This window comes from Oryctolagus cuniculus, chromosome 1 (assembly GCF_964237555.1).
Source record: "Oryctolagus cuniculus chromosome 1, mOryCun1.1, whole genome shotgun sequence".
Lineage (NCBI taxonomy): Eukaryota > Metazoa > Chordata > Mammalia > Lagomorpha > Leporidae > Oryctolagus > Oryctolagus cuniculus.
The window spans coordinates 92,959,068-92,976,660 of NC_091432.1; the positions used below are offsets into that span (position 1 = coordinate 92,959,068).

The 17,593-nt window shown below is 41.4% G+C and overlaps 1 protein-coding gene across 1 annotated transcript in view; it reads right to left on the reverse strand.

Moving 5' to 3' along the window:
• The window catches only part of TRPC6 (transient receptor potential cation channel subfamily C member 6), a 135,593-nt gene that overhangs the window by 28,952 nt on the left and 89,048 nt on the right, over nucleotides 1-17,593 (reverse strand). The window contains exons 3-4 of the mRNA XM_002708603.4: nucleotides 11,741-11,923; nucleotides 9,623-9,787 (exon numbers count right to left, since the gene is read on the reverse strand). Coding sequence (XP_002708649.1) covers nucleotides 9,623-9,787; nucleotides 11,741-11,923 — 348 coding nt within the window. The remainder of the gene's footprint in view (nucleotides 1-9,622; nucleotides 9,788-11,740; nucleotides 11,924-17,593) is intronic.

Here is a 17,593-nt window from a genome sequence, read left to right on the forward strand (position 1 = left end):
AAATGCTTTGAAATCCATACCAAAAAAAAGGTCTTTAAAAGGTTCATAAAGGATGGCATATGGCATAGCAAGTGAAGATTTTGCCTGCAATGCTGACATCCCATATAGGTGCTCATTGGAATCCCCACTCTTCCACTTCCAATCCAGTTCCCTGCTGATGTACCTGGGAAAGCACCAGAAGATGGCCCCAGTCTTTGGGACTCTGAACCCACGTGGGAGACCTGAAAGAAGCTCCTGACTCCTGGCTTTGGTCTGGCCTATCCCTGGCTATTGCAGCCATTTGAGGAGTGAATCAGCAGGTGGAAGTTATCTCTATTCTCTCTCTCTCTCTCTCTCTGTAATTCTTTCAAATAAACAAAATAAATCTTAAAAAAAGAAAGAAAATGCTCATAAAATGCATAGATTCAAAAATGTTTTACACTGAAATCAACTTATCTTTGACTTCATTTTTTTCCATGAGTACTGTGTCTTTCTATTTTGAAGGAAAAAAAAAAACTATTATGATGGATGTTACTCTCACAGGAAACACCCAGAGTCTAGCAGTTCCTGTCACTAGAAATAACTATGACGTTCCTACTGTGTAAGAGATGTTACACTAGCTTTCTAGTGTAAGGCGTTTTGAAAGATCCCCAAATGGCTAAAAACCCAACATTATGACCAAGCCATAAGAAGACAACATGTTGGTTATGATGGTGTATGTATGCACAAATGTCTGAAAATGAGTCATGACCATGTTCAGGAATGGCAAGTGATCCAGCTGATATCTCTACACAAGCCTACTAGGTGGGCCAGCAGGCATTTCAGACACAGAGCTTTAGATTTTTATCTGAGTCAGCCTCTCAGGGCTGCAAGTTAACCAGACCCAGAAATGAGCCTTCAAAAACATGAAGACAGGATCACTGGCAACGCGGGACATAAATTGCTGTACCTATGAACCGAGTAAGAGGTCAACATTTCTCAAACTCTCTCACACTAATGAAAGCCCGGGTCTGTTTGAATTGACTGTTTTCATCAAAATCTCAACAGATAGATTCTGCTAAAAGATAGGCTATCTTTGCTGTTAGGTTCTAGTGTAGTGTGTCCCTAAAATAACTCTCTCTTGCTGAAACAAGCGTTACATTACTATGCGCATGATGGTCCTTTATTTATGTTAAGATTTATCTGGTCATATTAGCCAAAATAAATACAAAGCTCTCATCTCAAATTTTGCTGAAAGACAAACAAAGAAAGGAGAAGTGTTCATCTTTTAGAATGTCATTTGAGAAATGAGGCAAGATGGCGGAATAGGAAGGGAGCACACTGATAGTCCGGGGAGAGACAGTTTAATAAAAGTGGAGATACTGCAGGTTCAAGGAAGAGTAGGGGAGGAAACAGCAGAAGAAACTCTTTCGGAACGCGTGATTCACAGCGGACCTGCGTGGAGAGAGTGGGAGCCCACAGTTCGGGACACCAGCGGCAGACTCAACACACCAGCACTGGAACGCGAGGTGAGCCGAACCTCAATAGCCCAAGACACCGGCAGGCAAGCGGAGAGAGGAGACTAGAGGGAACGACCCCCGGGGGGTGGGGGGGGGGAGTTCACCAGGCTAACTGGAAGAGAGATAGAGAGAAAAAAAAAAAAGGTGACTGGTACAGACACGGGTTTCTCTCTCTCCGCTCACCTCTCAAGGGCGAGCAAGACAAAGAGCAGGCGCCATCTTGGACATACGTCATAAGCAGAGCGACCTCAGGTCTGCACCGGCCCTGAGCCTAGCAGAAAAACCTGACTCTGGGCGGGGCGAATTAACAGGAGATTAGGACCTAGTAAATTTGTGGTGCTACTGAACTGAGACTGTGAAAAAAGAGACGGTGGGGGAGAGAACTCACGGAATTCATGTGAGCACTCTCCAGAGATGCTACAATTCCGTAACTTTGGCAACCCAGTGGGAGACTGAAGGAGAATTTGAGCCCACTCTGAGGGCCGAACAGATTCCCTGTGTGGTCCTTAGGAAAGAGCTTCCGATCTCTGGCTCCTGTGGGTATATCATTTGCCTGCTAACTACCTCCAACTTCATTCAGCTGTGCGGAATTACTTCTCTTTTGAATCAAAAAAAAAAAAAAAAAAAAAAAAAAGAGAGAGAGAGAGAGAGAGATTTACCACGCCTAACCTGGGAGTGTTGCCTTTGGCACACCAAACAGAGCTCTCAGGCCACACCCATCTCAAGCCCTAAGGCTCCATCAAAAACAGATAGTCCACTTAATCTAGAGTCATAGTATAACAAGAAAAAGCACCACAGTGAAGAAACCAAATATCTCCAATATGCCAAATAACAAACGCAAAAACCGAGGTAATAAAAACAAGGAAGTCACCATGACGCCCTCAAATGAAAAAGACACCCCAATTCAAGATTATGAAGATGATGACATAGAAGGAATGCAAGAAGCAGATCTCAAAAAATTGATAAGAACATTAATAAGTTCTCAAAAACAAATTCTTGAACTACAGAAATCCTTAATGGACAAGATAGAAAATCTCTCTCGTGAAAATGAAATATTAAGGAGGAATCAAAATGAAACAAAACAACTAGTACAACAGGAAACTGTGATAGTGACTCAAGTGAAGAATTCAATAGATCAAATGAAAAACACAATAGAGAGCCTTACAAACAGAATGGGTGAAGCAGAAGAGAGAATATCGGACTTAGAAGACAGAGAACAGGAAAGGATACAGTCAGACCAAAGAAAAGACGAGGAAATTAGAAATCTAAAACATATTGTCGGGAATCTTCAGGATACTATTAAAAAACCCAACATTCGGGTTCTAGGAGTTCCTGAAGGCATGGAGAGGGAGAAAGGATTAGAAGGCCTTTTCAGTGAGATATTAGCAGAAAATTTCCCAGGTTTGGAGAAGGACAGAGAAATCCTAGTACAGGAAGCTCACAGAACCCCTAATAAACACGACCAAAAGAGATCCTCACCACGACACGTTGTAATTAAACTCTCCACAGTGAAACATAAAGAAAAGATCCTAAAATGTGCAAGAGAGAAACGTCAGATTACTCTCAGAGGATCTCCAATCAGACTCACAGCTGACTTCTCATCAGAAACTCTACAAGCTAGGAGGGAATGGCGAGATATAGCCCAGGTACTAAGAGAGAACAACTGCCAGCCCAGAATATTATATCCTGCAAAGCTATCATTTGTGAATGAAGGTGAAATAAAGACTTTTCATAGCAAACAGAAATTGAAAGAATTTGTTGCCACTCGTCCAGCCCTGCAAAAGATGCTTAAAGATGTGTTACACACAGAAACACAGAAACACGGACATCAATATGAAAGTAGGAAAAGGAAGGAAACCAAGGAAGGAAAGCTCACAGCAAAAGATCACAGGGAATTCAAAGCATATATTAGAACTTATCTTTTCAAATGGCAGGGCAAAGTTACCACTTAACATTAGTCACATTGAACGTGAATGGCCTGAACTGTCCAGTTAAAAGACACCGTTTGGCTGATTGGGTTAAGGAACAAAACCCAACTATTTGCTGCTTACAAGAAACACATCTTTCCAACAAAGATCCATACAGACTGAAAGTGAAAGGCTGGAAAAAGATATACCATGCCAACAGAAATGAAAAAAGAGCGGGCGTAGCCATTTTAATATCGGACAACATAAACTTTACCACAAAAACTGTTAAGAGTGACAAAGAGGGGCACTATATAATGATTAAGGGATCAATACAACAAGAAGATATAACAATTATCAATGTATATGCACCTAAATACAGGGCCAGTTTATCTAAAAGATTTATTAACGGACTTAAAGGGAGACTTAGACCCCAATACAATAGTACTGGGGGACTTCAATACTCCACTCTCTGAAATAGACAGATCAATAGGACAGAAGATCAACAAGGATACAGTAGATTTAAACGACACTATAGCCCAAATGGATCTAACAGATATATACAGAACTTTCAATCCTACAGCTAAAGATTTTACATTCTTCTCAGCAGTACATGGAACCTTCTCTAGGATTGACCACATACTAGGCCATAAAGCAAGTCTCAGCAAATTCAAAAGAATTAGAATCATACCATGCAGCTTCTCAGACCATAAAGGAATGAAGTTGGAAATTAGCAACTCAGGAATCCCTAGAGCATGCGCAAACACATGGAGATTGAACAACATGCTCCTGAATGAACAATGGGTCATAGAAGAAATCAAAAGAGAAATCAAAAACTTTCTGGAAGTAAATGAGGATAACAGCACAACATACCAAAACTTATGGGACGCAGCAAAAGCAGTGTTAAAAGGAAAGTTTATATCAATAGGTGCCTACATCAAGAAATTGGAAAGGCACCAAATAGATGAGCTTTCAATTCACCTCAAGGATCTAGAAAACCTACAGCAAACCAGACCCAAATCTAGTAGGAGAAGAGAAATAATTAAAATCAGAGAAGAAATCAACAGGATTGAATCAAGAAAAACATTCCAAAAAATCAGCCAAACGAGGAGCTGGTTTTTTGAAAAAATAAACAAAATTGACACCCCATTGGCCCAACTAACTAAAAAAAGAAGAGAAAAGACCCAAATCAATAAAATCAGAGATGAAAAAGGAAATGTAACAACAGACACCACAGAAATAAAAAGAATCATCAGAAATTACTACAAGGACTTGTATGCCAGCAAACAGGGAAACCTATCAGAAATGGATAGATTCCTGGACACATGCAACCTACCTAAATTGAACCAGGAAGACATCGAAAACCTAAACAGACCCAGAATTGAGACAGAAATTGAAACAGTAATAAAGGCCCTCCCAACAAAGAAAAGCCCAGGACCAGATGGATTCACTGCTGAATTCTACCAGACATTTAAAGAAGAACTGACTCCAATTCTTCTTAAACTATTCAGAACAATAGAAGAAGAGGGAATCCTTCCAAATTCTTTCTATGAAGCCAGCATCACCTTAATTCCTAAGCCGGAAAAAGATGCAGCACTGAAAGAGAATTACAGACCAATATCCCTGATGAACATAGATGCAAAAATCCTCAATAAACTTCTGGCCAATAGAATGCAACAACACATCAGAAAGATCATCCACCCAGACCAAGTGGGATTTATCCCTGGTATGCAGGGATGGTTTAATGTGCACAAGACAATCAATGTGATACACCACATTAACAGACTGCAGAAGAAAAACCATATGATTATCTCAATAGATGCAGAGAAAGCATTTGATAAAATACAACACCCATTCATGATGAAAACTCTAAGCAAACTGGGTATGGAAAGAACATTCCTCAATACAATCAAAGCAATCTATGAAAAACCCACAGCCAACATCCTATTGAATGGGGAAAAGTTGGAAGCATTTCCACTGAGATCTGGTACCAGACAGGGATGCCCACTCTCACCACTGCTATTCAATATAGTTCTGGAAGTTCTAGCCAGAGTTATTAGGCAAGAAAAAGAAATTAAAGGGATACAAATTGGGAAGGAAGAACTCAAACTATCCCTCTTTGCAGATGATATGATTCTTTATTTAGGGGACCCAAAGAACTCTACTAAGAGACTATTGGAACTCATAGAAGAGTTTGGCAAAGTAGCAGGGTATAAAATCAATGCACAAAAATCAACAGCCTTTGTATACACAGACAATGCCATGGCTGAGGAAGAGCTTCTAAGATCAATCCCATTCACAATAGCTACAAAAACAATCAAATACCTTGGAATAAACTTAACCAAGGACGTTAAAGATCTCTACGATGAAAATTACAAAACCTTAAAGAAAGAAATAGAAGAGGATACCAAGAAATGGAAAAATCTTCCATGCTCATGGATTGGAAGAATCAATATCATCAAAATGTCCATTCTCCCAAAAGCAATTTATAGATTCAATGCAATACCAATCAAGATACCGAAGACCTTCTTCTCAGATCTGGAAAAAATGGTGCTGAAATTTATATGGAGGCACAAGAGACCTCGAATAGCTAAGCAAACTTGTACAACAAAAACAAAGCCGGAGGCATCACAATACCAGATTTCAGGACATACTACAGGGCAGTTGTAATCAAAAGAGCATGGTACTGGTACAGAAACAGATGGATAGACCAATGGAACAGAATTGAAACACCAGAAATCAACCCAAACATCTACAGCCAACTTATATTTGATCAAGGATCTAAAACCAATTCCTGGAGCAAGGACAGTCTATTCAATAAATGGTGCTGGGAAAATTGGATTTCCACATGCAGAATCATGAAGCAAGACCCCTACCTTTCACCTTACACAAAATCTACTCAACATGGATTAAAGACCTAAATCTACGACCTGACACCATCAAGTTATTAGAGAACATTGGAGAAACCCTTCAAGATATTGGCACAGGCAAAGAATTTCTGGAAAAGACCCGGGAGGCACAGGCAGTCAAAGCCAAAATCAACTATTGGGATTGCATTAAATTGAGAAGTTTCTGTACTGCAAAAGAAACAGTCAGGAGAGTGAAGAGACAACCGACAGAATGGGAAAAAATATTTGCAAACTATGCAACAGATAAAGGGTTAATAACCAGAATCTACAAAGAGATCAAGAAACTCCACAAAAACAAAACCAACAATCCACTTAAGAGATGGGCCAAGGACCTCAATAGACATTTTTCAAAAGAGGAAATCCAAATGACGAACAGACACATGAAAAAATGTTCAAGGTCATTAGCAATCAGGGAAATGCAAATCAAAACCACAATGAGGTTTCACCTCACCCCGGTTAGAATGGCTCACATGCAGAAATCTACCAACAATAGATGCTGGCGAGGATGTGGGGAAAAAGGGACACTAACCCACTGTTGGTGGGAATGCAAACTGGTCAAGCCACTATGGAAGTCAGTCTGGAGATTCCTCAGAAACCTGAAGATAACCCTACCGTTCGATCCAGCCATCCCACTCCTTGGAATTTACCCAAAGGAATTTAAATTGGCAACCAAAAAAGAGGTCTGCACCCTAATGCTTATTGCAGCTCAATTCACAATAGCTGAGACCTGGAACCAACCTAAATGCCCATCAACGGTTGACTGTATAAAGAAATTATGGGATATGTACTCTTTAGAATACTATACCGCAGTAAGAAACAACAAAATCCAGTCATTTTCAACAAATGGAGGAATCTGGAACACATCATGCTGAGTGAAATAAGCCAGTCCCAAAGGGACAAATACCATATGTTCTCCCTGATCGGTGACAACTGACTGAACACCAAAAAGGAAACCTGTTGAAGTGAAATGGACACTATGGGAAACAGTGACTTGATCAGCATAGCCCTGACTGTTAATGAACAACTTAATACATTATCCCTCTTAGTAATTTTTTTTGTCTGTTCTACTTAATATGACTGGTTTAATTCTGTAATTAATACACAGTTAGCCGGCGCCGCGGCTCACTAGGCTAATCCTCCGCCTAGCGGCGCCGGCACACCGGGTTCTAGTCCCGGTCGGGGCGCCGGATTCTGTCCCGGTTGCCCCTCTTCCAGGCCAGCCCTCTGCTGTGGCCAGGGAGTGCAGTGGAGGATGGCCCAGGTGCTTGGGCCCTGCACCCCATGGGAGACCAGGAAAAGCACCTGGCTCCTGGCTCCTGCCATCGGATCAGCGCGGTGCGCCGGCCGCAGCGCGTCGGCCGCGGCGGCCATTGGAGGGTGAACCAACGGCAAAGGAAGACCTTTCTCTCTGTCTCTCTCTCTCACTGTCCACTCTGCCTGTCAAAAAAATAAAAAAAAAAAAATACACAGTTATTCTTAAGTGTTGAAAATTAACTGAAATGTGATCCCTGTTAAACATAAGAGTGGGAATAAGAGAGGGAAGAGATGTATAATTTAGGACATGCTCAAGCTGACTTGCCCCAAATGGTAGAGTTAGAAACATACCAGGGGATTCCAATTCAATCCCATCAAGGTGGCATGTACCAATGCCATCTCACTATTCCAATTGATCAATTTCAGTTCACAATTGATCATAATGAAAGGACTAAGAGTCAAAGGGAGCACATAAACAAGTCTAGTACCTGCTAACACTAACCGATGGAATAAATAAAGGGGAGAGTGATCCAACATGGGAAGTGAGATACTCAGCAGACTCATAGAATGGCAGATGTCCTAAATAGCACTCTGGCCTCAGAATCAGCCCTAAAGGCATTCAGATCTGGCTGAAAAGCCCATGAGAGTATTTCAGGCATGGAAAGCCATGACACTCTGGCAAAAGATCTCTGTGAGTGAGATCCCAGTGGAAAGAACAGGTCTTCAAAGAAGGAGGTACCTTTCTCTGAAGGGAGGAGAGAACCTCCACTTTGACTACGACCTTGTCTAAACAAGATAAGAGTCGGAGAACTCAGAGGGCTTCCATAGCCTTGGAAACTCATGACTGGTGCATAGGGAGATTACTGATGCCATAGACAGGAGTGTCAATTGGTAAAGTCAACAACAGGAGTCACTGTGCACTTACTCCTCATGTAGGATCTCTGTCCTTAATGTGCTGTGCATTGAGATTTAATGCTATAACAAGTACTCAAACAATATATTTCACTTTGTGTTTCTATGGGGGTGCAAACTGTTGAAATCTTTACTTAATGCATACTAAACTGATCCTCTGAAGAAAAAAAAAAAAAGAAATTATCAATTCCCAACTTGACTCTCACTGTGATTAAACATGACAATAGGTCTGATCTGATTTCATCATCATTTAAAAAAAATCATCTATTATTTTTCACTTTATGTTTCTGTGTGTGAGCAAACTGTTGAAATCCTTACTTAATGTATACTAAGCTGATCTTCTGTATATTAAGATAATCGAAAATGAATCTTGATGTGAATGGAAGGGGAGAGGGAGTGGGAAAGGGGAGGGTTGTGGGTGGGAGGGACGGTATGTGGGGGAAGCCATTGTAATCCATAAGTCGTACTTTGGAAATTTATATTCATTAAATAAAAGGTAAAAAAAATAATGTCATTTGAGGGTCCAGCACCGTGGCTCACTTAGTTAATCCTCCGCCTGCGGCACCGGCATCCCCTGTGGGCACCCGGTTCTAGTCCCAGTTGTTCTTCTGGTCCAGCTCTCTGCTGCGGCCCGGGAGGGCAGTGGAGGATGGCCCAAGTCCTTGTGCCCCTGCACTCACATGGGAGACCAGGAACAAGTGCCTGGCTCCTGGCTTCAGATCGGCGCAGCACCAGCCGTGGTGGCCATTTGGGGAGTGAACCAACGGAAGGAAGACCTTCCTCTCTGTCTCTCTCTCACTGTCTATAACTCTACCTGTCAAACAATAAAAGAAAAAAAGAATGTCATTTGAAGTATCCATTCAAGGAGACTGCGACCTCACTAAAAATACAAAAGCATATACATAGATAAAGGTAGAGAAAAGACTAAAAGGAAATAAAGTAGCAGAGCGACTGAGGTTTTATTCACACATTACAAGGGATGTTTCAGGTGAATTTTAATTCTTTCCATCTTTTTCTTATGTTTACTCTAACAAGTATGCATTTTCCTATTAAAAATGGTTACTTAAGGCAAACTGTGCTTCCCTGAAATTTTCATTTTGGAAATTGAAAGTTCCCTACTGGACATTTATAGTAGATAACAGAGGCCCGAGCTTCACGGACATACCTTGCTGCATGGAGCAAACCAGTAAATGAGAGCCAGAAAGGGCAGTCCAATGGCAACAGCAAGGACCACGAGGAACTTGACTGCCATCGTCTGCTGCCGCAACCCGGAGAGATTCTCGTACCATATGGAGAGGAGCTGCTGTTGGCAGTTTGGATGAGCTACAAACTAGCCAGGAGGTGACAAAACACGGAACAACTTGATTAAAGAAAGGTTCACCATTAACTATTTTCATGTGTTCTAAGATTTAGTTCTGTGTTTTTCCATGAAAAACATGGTTAGAATTAAAGAAGAAACTTAAAATTAACAGGCATCAAGTAAGATAGCAAGATGTTCTAATATATATTATGTAAATCTGAGAATCCCTGCTAATTGCCTGATTTGATCAATTCACACTATATACAAGTGTTGAAATATTGCACGGTACCTCATAAAAATGTACAAATTTAAATGTTAATCAAAAAAGTTTAAATAAAAATTAAAATATTAGAAAATACTAGAAAATAAATTTTAATACTCAAATTTACCCAAACTTTCCTTTATGACTTAACAGGCTTTCTTTCAAAGCATATAAAAATTTTAACAAGCTAACAACATTGGAGCCAGGATTGTGGCACAGAGGGGTAAACCACTGGCTGTGATGCTGACATCCCATTTGCACTTTGGTTTGAGTCCCGGCTTGTGTGCTTCTGATCCAACTCCCTGTTAATGTGCCTGGGAGGGCAGCGGAGAATGACTCAAGCGCTAGAGCCCCTGCCACCCATGTGGGAGACCCAGATGGAGCTCCAGGCTTCAGGCTCTGTCCTAGCCCAGCCTTGGCCACTCTGTCTTTCAAATCAATAAAGATACATAAACATTTAAAAATGAAAAATAATTAGACATTTTACTATAATTTGACATCTAGGAATTTAGTTTTCAAGTAAACAAGATAAATGAACAAGTATGTTTGCTGTACAAAAAATAGACAAAACATTTGTAATAATAAAACATAGAATAAACATCCTTAAAAAGTAAACTGATTAATGAACACTTATATAATGATATAAAAATGCAGTGTTTGACAGATGAAAGGTGTTTATTGTATGATATGTGAAGATATCTAAGACATAAATTTGAAAAGCATAATGGTAGCTCATTACTCTCCATTAAGATTGGAAACAGGGGGCAGTGCATATTGGATTAAGCCGGTGGCAGCCCTCATTGGAGTATCAGTTTCAGACCTAGCTGCTGCATTAATGATCTTCTGATCCAGCTCCCTGCTAGTGCACCTGGGGAGGCACTAAGTGATGGGCCAAGTATGTGGGCCCCTGCCATCCACGAGCGAGAACCAGATGGAACTCCTGGCTCCTTGCTTTGGCCTGGACCAACCCTAGCTGTTGCAGGTATTTGGGAAGTGAACCAGCAGATCTCTCTCTTTCTCTCCCCCGCCATCCCTATCCTTAACCCTATCCCTATCCCTATCCCTATCCCTATCCCTATCCGTCTCTTTCTGCCACTCTGCCTTTCAGATCGATACATAGCAATTTTTAAAGAACTGAAGGACTGAGAGAAGACATGTCTATACTATTTGAAAACTTAACCATGAGCGTGAACTACTCTTATTACAAAACCTACCATTACATTTTTTAAGATCTCACATAACCTAAGAAAGCAATCAAAGGTGTAGGGGCTACTTCAAAAAAGACAGAGATTTAAAATTTCCCACAAGTAAAGTTGCAGCTGGAGGGGACTCAAATGCACAGAGGAAGGAATTGAAGGCATTCATTCCAAATGAAAAACAGCAGCAAATGGGAAAATGGAGCTGGGTATGAAATAATGATGTTCCCATCATTTAAGTAAGTCTTATAGTTTGCCTGCACAAAGTCATTGTTGTATCCTTGGTTAAGTCAAGGAAAGCGGCAGTCACTGCAATGTTCTGTGTAAATGGGTCTAGCTTTTGAAGACTGGTGTTTGGTGTAAGTTGAATACCTCACAACTAGCTGTTAATAGTTCTTAGAGATTCTGCTTAGTGCCAATGTCAATTAGAAAAACTCAGCTCAATCTAACAAGGGCAATCCTTCATCCTGAGTTAGCACCAATAAAAACTGAAATCATGCAAATTTGCTTCATGCCTGACCTTACTTTTTTTACTTCGTATTTAATGGCAAGTTTTAAACGGCTGAGATTTGGACGACCATGGTCACCAGGGTGGCGTGTTTCAACATCCCCATTCAGAATGGCCTCGACTTCTTCAGTATTTCTGCACAGATCAAGGAGTCCAACAACAAAGTCTTTGCACTGCATTGAGAGTTTTTTGTAGTCATTCTAGGAAAGACAAGGCAAAGAACAAAACAATAATGCAAAAGCTGCACATTTTACTCCAATAAGCAGCATAATGTTGCAGACTTGAGGGACTGTATACTTCAAGAATAAAGTTCTGTCCAGTTTCACTGTTCTTTTACATATTTCAGCTGCTGTCTGCTGACTGACCTCCAAAATATGTTATCACCATGAAGATTTTCTTCACATCCCCAGAACAGGTTTTCCTTAAAATGGAATCAAAGTTATTAGAAAGAGCATGCTGTGCCAAACTCACCCATTGACCCCAGAGAAAGAGAACGTTTTCCACACTAAGCGTCTAGTACTTTGTACACATCATTTCCTTAGTGATCATAACTTCCTCTCCTGCTTGCACAGTGTACCTTTGATCCATCTTTGGAAGATTGGTGTAAACTGCGTAAGCTGAGGGGCTTACTTAATTCTTGGTCAAGTCTTTGGGTCACACAACTACACCATACAACAACAGATTAGAAACAATGCTTGCTTATTAATCTTTCAGATGAAAAGATGACTGCTGTTGGGGCGACAGAAGAGATTTGAGAGGCTGTAAATTAAATAAAAATATCTGTATTACAATTAACCTTTCAACGGATTACCTTAGAGGGATCTTACATAGTAAGAGAGATGTTGGCCGGCACCGCGGCTCACTAGGCTAATCCTCCGCCTTGCAGCGCCGGCACACCGGGTTCTAGTCCCAGTTGGGACGCCGGATTCTGTCCTGGTTGCCCCTCTTCCAGGCCAGCTCTCTGCTGTGGCCAGGGAGTGCAGTGGAGGATAGCCCAAGTGCTTGGGCCCTGTACCCCATGGGAGACCAGGAGAAGCACCTGGCTCCTGCCATCGGATCAGCGCGGTGCGCCAGTCGCAGCACGCTGGCCACGGCGGCCATTGGAGGGTGAACCAACGGCAAAGGAAGACCTTTCTCTCTGTCTCTCTCTCACTGTCCACTCTGCCTGTCAAATAAATAAATAAATAAATAAAAATAAAAAAGAGAGATGTTATGATCTGTAATTTTAATTTCTGCCTCTTCTTTCTATCTAATGAATGAAGATTACTTTCTTTTTAGAAGTTAACAGAGGGGCCAGTGCTGAGGCACAGAAAATTAAGCCTCCACTTGCAGTACCGGCATCCCATATGGGCACCAATTTGAGTCCCAGCTGCTCCACTTTGGATCCAGCTCCCTGCTAATGCACCTGGAAAAGCAGCAGAAGATGGCCGGAGTTCTTGGGCCTCTGCACCCACATGGGAGACTCAGAAGTTCCTGGCTCCTGGCTTTGGCCTGGCCCAGCCCAGCTATTGCAGCCATCTGGGGAGTGAATCAGCTGATGGAAGCTTTCTCTTTATCTCTCTGTCCCACACACTCTCTATGTTTCTACCTTTCAAATGAATAAATAAATAAATTTTTTTTGACAGGCAGAGTTAGACAGTGAGAGAGAGAGACAGAGAGAAAGATCTTCCTTCCGTTGGTTCAACCCCCAAATGGCCACCATAGCTGGCGCGCTATGCTGATCTGAAGCCAGGAGCCAGGTGCTTCCTCCTTGTCTCCAATGTGGGTGCAGGGCCCAAACACTTAGGCCATCCTCCACTGCCTTCCCAGGCCACAGCAGAGAGCTGGACTGGAAGAGGAGCAACCGGAACAGAATCTGGTACCCCAACCAGGACTAGAACCTAGGGTACCAGCGTCGCAGGCGGAGGATTAGCCTAGTGAGCCGCGGTGCCAGCCAATAAATAAATATTTTTTAAAAGAAGTTAACAGAGTGGGAAGAGGAAACATGCCTTGTTAACAGAGTGGGAAGAGGAAACATGCCTTGGTTCACAGTAATCAATTGTGTGAGCTTTGGAGAAGGGATGACCAGGTTAGAAACTAGGCTCAGGCCCTTTCTAGCCATGTGACTTTGGGCAAGGACTGCATTCCTTAAAGCTTCAAAATCCTCATGCTGAAAATAGGAGTAGTCCTATTACCCGTTTCCTAGGGTTGCTATGAAGACTGTACAAGATGAGGAAGGCCAGGTTCCTGGCACAGAACAGTGCTGATCAATGGTTATTATTAACATCACCATTATTATTATTTTCATTATTTCACAAACAATATCCAGCTTTTCTCACCTCCTCATCACTAAGTTGTGCTAACAAGTACAAATGCATGCTGGGATTCCTGGATATTATCTGAAAATATACTGAAAATAAGGTAAACATTCATTCACTCATTCTTTCAATAAATATTCTGTGCATAGTGCTGTGATCGATACCATAGTCTTATTAAAGGAGAGTTTTGTAAAACAGGATTTTGTGCATGAAGCATAAAGGAAGTGTAGAATATTAATATCTACATGGTGAAGAATGGCCAGTCATGCTCCTTGAACCCAACTGTCACTCTGGGACCCTCCTGCTAATTAGGATAATTGTCTCTGAATGGGGCATTGGTCATTGAGCTCTGCTGCAGCTGTTAAAGCTGCACTAGCAAGCATTAACACAGCATCTACTATATAGGCTTGTGAGAGACATAAAAGTTAATGGGATGCCACTGCACAGGAAAGATAAAAGGAAATGGGGCACGACTTCAAAACAAGACCTGAAAACATCTTCTAAGCTAGGTCAGATGCCACTGACTTTTCTGTTGATTGTCAGCAGTGGAGCAGGAGCTTTTTAGGGGAGTGTGTGGTAGCCACATTTATTCACCCATAAGCTCGGGAATTTTCAGGCCCAGTGAAGCTATGAACTCTGAAGAGCAACAATGAAAGTAAACAGGAGGACTCAGGGGTGGGGAACCCTCATAGGGCACATTGTCACATTTCTCTCCCTAACTACTGATTTGTCATAGACCTAAAATTCTGCCAGAAGATCTGCTCATGTATTTCAATAGGAAATTTCAAAGGCAAGAACACACACACACACGCACACACATACACACATACCATTTTATCATATTTGTGTATGTATCTGCCTGTCTTGAATAAACTCAAAAGTCTTTCTACCTAAGCATTATCTGTACTAATTTTGAGTCTCAAAGCTGAGCTTCACGTGAAGAATATAGAAGTTAACTTTTTAGAATGGTGTAAAGACAGACATATGGCTGGGCACAAAACACACCTGGATTTGTATTCTACTCTGCCGCTTAATAACTATGCACAAATGTGAAACTACAAGTCACCTTGTAAGTTCTGATAACAGTCACACGCCGTTCTGCTGACAAATACTGCTTTTCAACCCAGCCAGTTTCTGGGGGGATATTTATTTTCCCGATTATGCCAGATTCTTTTTAGCATTATACACCAGAACATAGCAACAGTTTAAAAACAGACATGACAGGAGTTTCTTGACAATACCTCTTTCTCTACCTCAGTGGCAGGGGCATCTGGAGGGCCATGTGCATGTCTACACACGGAACTCTTAAAGGAGCTGGGAAAGCGCCACAAAAGCAATCTACCCAGGATGACAGCAGGAACAATCCTTGCTGCATAAGAGAGGTGATTTTAGAGGAAATAAAAGGAAACGTTGTGCGTCACTTCAACCTAAAATGTAAACAGGTTCTGAAACAAGAAAGTGTAGGTATATGTTACAGGTACCTTTTGAAAAACTAGAAGGAAATTAGGAATCTGGGGCACTGCGTTTGTTAACAAGATTGTCCCTGCCTTGATGTTTGTTACTCCTAATCTAAGCCTGCACATGAAAGAAACCATGAGTTTTGCTCTCCTTCTTTAGTATCAAAACTGGGCAAAGTTCTGGGTTTCTGTTTTTTACCAATTTAGGATTTGTTGCTAAAATTAAACTTAATCGAATTTCAAGCTTAAGGTAGCCAAGGCCTCACACTACCAAAGTTTATGATAAAGAATTAGATTGACTTTGAATAGGTCAAAAACTTTCTTCAATCCCTTCTTGTAGGTTTTATTTTTCTATTTAATTGACAGCTAATAATGGTACATATTTATAAGGCTAATGCAGCATGTTGATGCATGTATACACTGTGTAACAATCAAATCAGAATAATTAGCATATCACTTCAAACATTTATCTTTTTTTAGTGACAACATTCAAAAATTTCTCTTCTAGTTATTTTAAAATATACACTATAGCAATGGAAGGTAAAAATCTTTTGAATCAACTTTCCCCCCATTTTCTTTAAACACCTGCTCTCTCCAAAGTATTAATTTTCTTCTTGTTATGGTTCTAATACTTGGAATTCTCTATCGTGGTCTAGCGTTCTCTCTGCTTTGATCTGGTTAAAGACTCGCTGATATGAGGAATAAAATTATTTGTTTGGTTAGAATACTCAAGATGCAAACCTAAAATTGACTGATAAACTCAATAGCAGGGGCCAGCGCTGTGGTATAGTGGGTAAAGCTGCTGCCTGCAGTGCTGGTATCCCATATGGGTGCCAGTTTGAGTCCCAGCTGCTCCACTTCCAATCCAGCTCTCTGCCATGGCCTGGGAAAGCAGCAGAAGATGGCCCAAGTCCTTGGGCCCCACCAGCGTGGGAGACCAAAAAAGGTCTGGGCTACTGGCTTCTGATCCGTGCAGCTCCGGCCGTTCTGGCCATCTGGGGAGTGAACCAGCGAATGGAAGACCTCTCTCCCTCTGTGTGTGTGTGTGTCTCTCTGCCTCTGCCTTTCTGTAATTCTGGCTTTCAAATAAAATAAAATAAATCTTTAAAAACAAAAAAATTCAATAGCAACTGCCCTGTGGGTTGCCATGGAAGAGGAGAATTTAGGAGGAGCTTATTGCAACTTACAACTTAAAATCCTTATGAAACTTCTCATTCTCTGTCAAAAAATAAGTCAATTATCTTCAAATAGAGGTACATGAAGACTTTTCAAAGGACCGTGGAGCACTGCCAAATTTGAGACAATTTCCAGATCTTCACCTTTCCTAAAACCAATTTCCTTAAAAATACATATTCTGTTCCTTTACAAAATAATCCCCATGCTCATCCATCTGTGTACCAAGCAACAGGAATCTCCACGGATGATTAATCTAGAAGTCATACACCCAGAGGGGCTTTCTGTATTTCCCTATTGTAATACACATTTCTGCTGAAGACGAAGAAATGCAATACGCTGGCTCATGTTGGGACTCTAAATTCAGAGGGATAATAGAAACAAGGATCATTTTTAAAACACTGTATCTCTTGGGCTGGCGCTGTGGCACAGCAGGTTAATGCCCTGGCCTGAAGCGCCGGCATCCCATATGGGTACCGGTTTGAGACCCGGCTGCTCCACTTCCAATCCAGCTCTCTGCTATGGCCTGGGATAGCAGCAGAAGATGGCCCAAGTGCTTGGGCTCCTGCACCCTTGTGGGAGACCTAGAAGAAACTCCTGGCTCCTGGCTTTGGATCAGCGCAGCTCTGGCCGTTGTGGCCATCTGGGGAGTGAACCAGCGGATGGAAGACCTCTCTCTCTGTCTCTACCTCTCTCTGTAACTCTGCCTGTCAATAAATGAAATAAAATCTTTAAAAATCATAAAAAATACTACATCTCTTTATTCTCAACTATTGTCAAAGAATTCATCTCTCTTCTGAGTCCAATAAGAGCTAATCAATGAAGTCATATGGAGAGAATATAGTAGTCTCCCCTTCTCTGAGTTTCATGTTTTGTTATTTCAGTTATCTGTTGTTAGTTGTGGTCTGAAAACACTTGTATTAAATGGAAAATTTCAGAAATA